General features: G+C 38.9%; 1 protein-coding gene across 1 annotated transcript in view; it reads left to right on the top strand.

The window, feature by feature from the left end:
- HTRA3 (HtrA serine peptidase 3) overlaps positions 1–6,315 on the top strand; it is a 24,842-nt gene that overhangs the window by 10,359 nt on the left and 8,168 nt on the right. The window contains exons 3-6 of the mRNA XM_010183144.1: positions 883–1,105; positions 1,789–1,983; positions 4,602–4,634; positions 5,296–5,410. Of these exons, the coding sequence (XP_010181446.1) occupies positions 883–1,105; positions 1,789–1,983; positions 4,602–4,634; positions 5,296–5,410 (566 nt within the window). The remainder of the gene's footprint in view (positions 1–882; positions 1,106–1,788; positions 1,984–4,601; positions 4,635–5,295; positions 5,411–6,315) is intronic.

Raw genomic sequence — 6,315 nt, 5'->3', positions numbered from 1 at the left:
CTTTCCCTATAAGTAAATGTTTGTCCAGCAGCCTGTTGGGCACTAATTGTAATCCTGCCTTCTGCCTGCAATTGGCTCCAATTCTTTGCTGCTGAATAGCTTACAACTTTCAGATAATTTCCTAATAAGGACCACATCTTGGAAGAAATAATAATAATTTTTGGACCTTTCTTGTATTCTACTGCCCAAGCACTTTCTGTTCCCCTAACAGATCTAAGGTTGTTACAGCAATTGTTCATAAAGAAAAGTCATAATCCTTTAAACAGTTTATAAAGTCTTTTAACTGCCAACATTGCAGCAAATGTTGTTTTTAACCATGATTTTACCCGTTGTTAGTGTTTTTCATGTCTTTTTTTTCACATAACCAGTTCTTTCAGTTTCCAGACATGCTTTTTCCTGCCAGTCTACACTTGAGCTTCTTGATTCCCTGAGACATCACCTCTTCCTTTACTCCTCTGTCCAGCTGAAAGGTTCTCTCTTCCAATTTTCCCATTAGGGACTCAGTCCATTTGTCAGCCCTACTATTTCCTGTAATTTCCGATGGGGTCAGATGTGCTCCTTCTCCTTCCCTTTTTGTCACGTCTTTGCAAGGAAACCTGTAAAGATAGAATTGGAAACCAAAGGAAAAGGTTGTCTGAAACGCTGCGGGTTGTCTGAAAACCTCAGTTCCAGTCTTCTAGGCTGACTAAAGCAGTCACAGTTTTCAGAAAAGGATCTTTTCTCAGTTTTTTTTTTAAATGTAATTCTTGTAAGGGTTGTAACATTGGTCATCAAATGCTTCCGTATTTCTCAGGGTGAAAGGTGGTAAATGATTTCTAATATTGCATTACTTCTCTAAGTTATTCTTCCCTTAGGAGTTTTAATTACTTGCTTTTTGTACAGGCACCCTCTCTTTGGTCGAAATGTCCCACTTTCGAGTGGATCTGGGTTTATTATGTCTGATTCTGGTTTAATTGTGACCAATGCCCATGTGGTGTCAAGCACCAATGCTATATCAGGGAGACAACAATTGAAAGTGCAGCTACAGAATGGAGATACCTATGAAGCAACCATCAGAGACATTGACAAAAAATCTGACATTGCAACAATTAAGATTCACCCTAAGGTGAGTGGCATAAACAGATGAATTAATTGATTTAGGAACCCTATTTGAGTTACAGTTAGCATAGAGTGATTGGCTGAAATATACATTTAGGGATTCCTTGGAAATATATGTGAGGAAAACAATGTACTTAAAATGTTTCTGTAGGCCTGGAATTTTTCATATTTTAGAATTCAATTTTAATGTGTCTTCTGTGCCAGGAACTGCTAAAGAAGAAGAAAAAAATGCAGGTCAGTTAATATGTGGCCAGATTGTGCTGTCTTTACCTGAAGACACAGGCTATTTTGGCTTATCCTTCTAACTTTGTGCCAATACATAGACTGCAAGGTGGTACATAGTGTAGGGAGAGTGGCAGGCTGGGTTGTACGCTGTTTCTAGGAAGAGGAGGGAAGAATCTGCTGGAAAATGGGGAAATCTGTTTCAAAATCTTGCTGGCTTTTTTTTGTGGACTAAACTGAAAGGTACTGCTGCTAGCAGTGTTTTTCTGTACACAGTTTGAAGCAGTAACACCCTTCAGTATACTATTTTACCAGGCATAAGTTTTGTGTATAATGTAGTGAGTGGCTCTCTCATTAATGTAATGGAAAGTGTACGTTCCTAACTTCTTGCTAGTTTTTGGTATTTCCAGTCAGGTTATTTTCAGGTATAAACTAATGCTTATTTCTTTCTTTCCATGTTTATTTAAGAAAAAACTACCAGTGTTGTTACTGGGACACTCTGCTGATCTGAGGCCAGGAGAGTTTGTGGTGGCGATTGGAAGTCCGTTTGCCTTACAGAACACTGTGACAACAGGGATTGTCAGCACTGCTCAGCGAGACGGCAAAGAACTTGGCTTGCGGGACTCGGATATGGATTATGTTCAGACAGATGCTATTATCAATGTAAGTACTAGGTATGTGAGGAGCTGAGTTTCAGTCCTGAGACCCTGAAATCCCCTTCTATTCAGCAGGGAAGTGTGTGCTCTGAAAGGTGAATCCACTAAATAAAAGCACCTTGTTTAAAATCAGTGATAGGTTCTTCTTTTTATAAAATACTACCCAGTGTCTATAAGTTGTGTTCAGACATTAGTTTTGTGAAAGGTATGTTAAATAACTGCCTTCTTTGAGGTTGTCTATGAAGATGTTACATATGGCAGACCCTTCTCATTCTGTAGATCTTGTGCAGTAACAGGTGGTTTTATAGACCAACAGTAAATCAACACTTTTCTCTCTGCTTGTTCAGCTGATCTGGCCAAGCAAGCTGTAGAATAGAACCAAGGTTTCTTTTATCTCTGTGCATTGGAACCAGATGGAGTAGTCAAGTTGATAGTAGCTGCTTGAATTTAATGGCAGGACACTCAGGTAAGAACTTAAGGAGAGGATTGGGTTTTTTGTTGTTCTTGCTTTCCCTTTCCACATCACATATTCCAAGAATCTAGATATAAAAGAATGTAAAGTTTGAGACACAGTTCGGAGTTAAGGGTCCTTGCACTGCATGTTGTATAGAAATACATGAAAATATCCCTTCAGAGTAGCTTGGAGGAATACAAAGAGATTAAGTAAAGTCCTTGGGTGCCTGTATAACTTGTAGTGAGTCTAAAAGGAGTACTGCACACATAGCTGAGGTAGAAAATGGCCTCAAATTTTACAACTTAAATCTGTTAGACATTGAAATGAAAATATTTTCAGCATTTATTTGCTGGAACTCAATACCAATTTTGACATAACAAGTCATAATGCTTAGCATTTTACCAGTCCGAAGGGCTTCACAAATGTCGATCATCACAGGTTTCTTGAAAGAAATAGTACAGAAAAAAGAGGCTAATTACTTTTTTGTGCTAAGATATCACACAAAAGTGATCTTTTTCAGGAAGCTCCAATATGATCCAGGAGCTGAGGGTTTTAAGACATTTAATTGGAATTAGTTTCTTCAGTTGTAAAAGGAGAATAGGGAAACTTAGGTGAAATGGGTTACTTGAGAGCACACACTGAATTGGTGACAGAGGCAGAATTAGAACGTGGGATTCTTGAATTCATGCCTATACACATTCCTCAAGATCAAACTGCTTCCTTGTATTATACTTAGGCATTCAGTGCCCTCAAAAGCTAATGAGCAAGTTTAGACAAAGATAGCAGAGTATGTCAGGTAATGCTAGACCAAACGGAATAGTGATAGTAGAAGAGGTAAGGAAAATGACAATAGATCTGAATTGCTTTGCCATCTGAGACCAAAAAAATATGAAGATAGTCCCTGGCATGGGGATGCTTTGTGCTTAGCTAATGCACTAGTTTTCTCTTGAGAATGGGAGGAGTTTGAGAGCTGGTCTATTCAGAGCATTCCTGTGGCTCAGCCAAGACTTCCCTGCAGGAATGTGCATGCAGCTGCCTTCTGAGAAATGCTAGGAGAGTAGGAATATGGGGCAGCAGAAAACGGGACCATACGTTCCTAAGTGAAGCTGTACTGCATATACAGAAGTTCTTTCATTATCATCAATTCAAGCAGAGGACAAATGAATGAAAGATGATATGCTGGAGAGGGCTGAAAACTCCATTATCTTGGTTCCTTTGTTTCAGTCAGACACAAAAATCAAGTGTGTACCCTCTGATCACTGAAAAGTTACAACATAAGAAACTGATCTCTTTGTTTAAACTTGAACTTGGAAGCTGTTTTAAAAACTTTAATGTCTGATTTATTCTTCTGAGAATCTGTAAGGTTTGCTCAGTGCTATCTAAGTGTAAACAGTTTATATGGCTCAGGTTGCTGTCATGCATCACTTAGCTTTTGTTTATTTTGAGTAGTAAGTTGCTGCTCTTGGCTGTTCAGTACACCTACTTGAAAACCCTGGTCTCACTCAAAAACAAACTTGTTGAGCCAGCATGAAGATGAACAAGGAACTTCTCCAGCTCCCATTTCCTGTTGGATGTTTCCTTTGCAGGCCATTAGACAATTTCAGACTGCTCAAAGCTGCTATATGCCCTCCCTAGAGAGGGCTGCAGGTCTGTAGTTAATAAATGAATCCTTACGTAGTACCTACCTCATACGCTCTGGTTAAACATGGCGAGCACTGTGTTCTTTTCTGGTGGACAATAAGAGAGACTGAAAATGTTCCAAACCGAAGTGATGAATAAAACTACTTAAGACCTGTATGTGCACTTCACTGAAATATAACTTTAAATAGCAAGTAATTATTTCAAAACCTTGTTCTGGCAGTCTTTAGCAGAATAAAAATACTTGTTTTAACTATTTAATGATTCTTCTTAAACTTAGGTCTAATTATTTGGAGTGGTAAGTTGCTGCTCCTAGCTTAAGGCTTCTTTCTGTAAAGATAAAAATATCTAATTGTAGGAGGTGTGATCAGGTAGGGTAAGGCCTACCTGTAATCTTCTGTGATCAATATTGTGTCCTTCAGTACTGCCTAAGAAATGACGTGCTCTCTTACAAACAAAATGCTGTTTGAAACGAAAACTGCATTTCCTTCAGTGAAACACCAATTTATTGTTCCCTTATGTCATTTTTACAGTACGGCAACTCTGGAGGACCTCTAGTTAATCTGGTAAGTCCAGATGACTTGATTTTTATTTTGTTTTGTTTTAACAGATAGTCTGAAATAAGTGGGAGAGATTTTTTGGAAAAGATTTGTGGATCATACCAGCTTAAGTCATTCAAGCTAATGGTAGGCAGGTACCCTGAAGCTAATACAAACAATGCAAATTAGGTCTCAGTTCATACACCATTGAAAAACATTTTCCCATGAAGCAGAGGAAGTTTTATATGGCAGTGAAGAAAATTTAATTTGGTAGGAGCAGTTAGTGCTTGTTCAGAGCATGAAACCTGGGATGCACGACAAAGATTTGACCTAGTTAATCCACACTACTGATTTTAAAATAAATTGCTTTCAACCAGCACTGATTTTGCAGATTGGTGAATTGTGGCTGTAGTGGTAGTAGTGACTCCACAGCCTGCTGGGAATCTCTTGCCGAGTGGTGGGATGGACCTTGGATGAACAAACTGTACTGTAATCTCTCTGGCCATCACAGTTAAATGCAATAAGGATTGTGAATCAGAGCCCAGATCCTCCCTTACAAGTAATGTTTATTTCTTCAGTGATTGCAACACTCTAAAATTTCTTACACCAGCTTTTAACATGAAATGCTAGGCAGTGAGCCTAACCCTGTCCCTTAGGAGCAGATTAATTGGGTGCTGTCTCTCAACAGGATGGTGAAGTGATTGGGATTAACACCTTGAAGGTCACAGCTGGAATTTCTTTTGCTATTCCTTCAGACCGCATCACTCAGTTTCTCACAGAGTCGCATGACAAACAAAGTAAAGGTAAGGTCTGCAAGAAACAGTGACATATTCCAATTATTATCCTGATCTGTTGGTGAAGTGCCAAAAGAGACAGGTCTGGGATCCTGTTACTGAAGGGAGCAACATTATTTTACAGTACAGAACATCATATACTTGTATATAAAAAAACAACTGCACAGAAGTAGGAGAGACATTTTATTACTCAAACCTCCAAAGAATAGACAGTATCTCTATAAATCTGGGAAAAAGAGCCTCTGAGGATAGTAAGGACACAGATGAGTCATTCATTACAGTCTCAAATGATCTCGAGAACAGATGGTGACTTGTTAAGGAATATTATGCTCCTCTTGCATGTATTGTCCAAGCAAAAAGGAGATTAAAGTGTACTGTAGAGAATAAGGTAAAAACTTTTTAAAACACTTGTCCACAGATGGAGTATAGAGAGTGCACTATCAGTGAATGATCTTTATTTTGCCATGGTCATCTATGTCGGTGCTATATAATTGGGTATTGTGATAGACTCTCAGACCCTGGCAAAAGAAGAGCTGTGTGCTAATTCCTGATGAAGTACATGGAGAAGGGACATAGAGGCAGAAAAAAAAGAAGAGCCTCTGCACCAAAGAGCATATTAATGTACCAGCACCGAAGAGCATCTAAATATAGCAGCAACTGACAACTGCAGTACTCTGAACTTTGTTTATATTCCTGCCTCTTATCTGTCACACTGTTAGGTGCCATACTACATGCCGCACAGCCAAAGCTGATCTAGTAATGCTTCACCAAGCCAAACCTTCCTTTCTCTTTCACTTGCCAATTTATCTTTCCTCACCCTGCTCATCTTGTATCAAGACTGTTGGCTGCTGCTTCTCTTGAATCTTTTTTATATTAATCTTGTATTCTCCTGAGTTCATTCAGTTGCTGATGCC

This window comes from Mesitornis unicolor, unplaced genomic scaffold (assembly GCF_000695765.1).
Source record: "Mesitornis unicolor isolate BGI_N332 unplaced genomic scaffold, ASM69576v1 scaffold38360, whole genome shotgun sequence".
Classification (NCBI taxonomy): Eukaryota; Metazoa; Chordata; class Aves; order Mesitornithiformes; family Mesitornithidae; genus Mesitornis; species Mesitornis unicolor.
The sequence above is the reverse complement of the archived record's forward strand: the minus strand, read 5'-3'. Positions and strand labels throughout refer to the sequence as shown.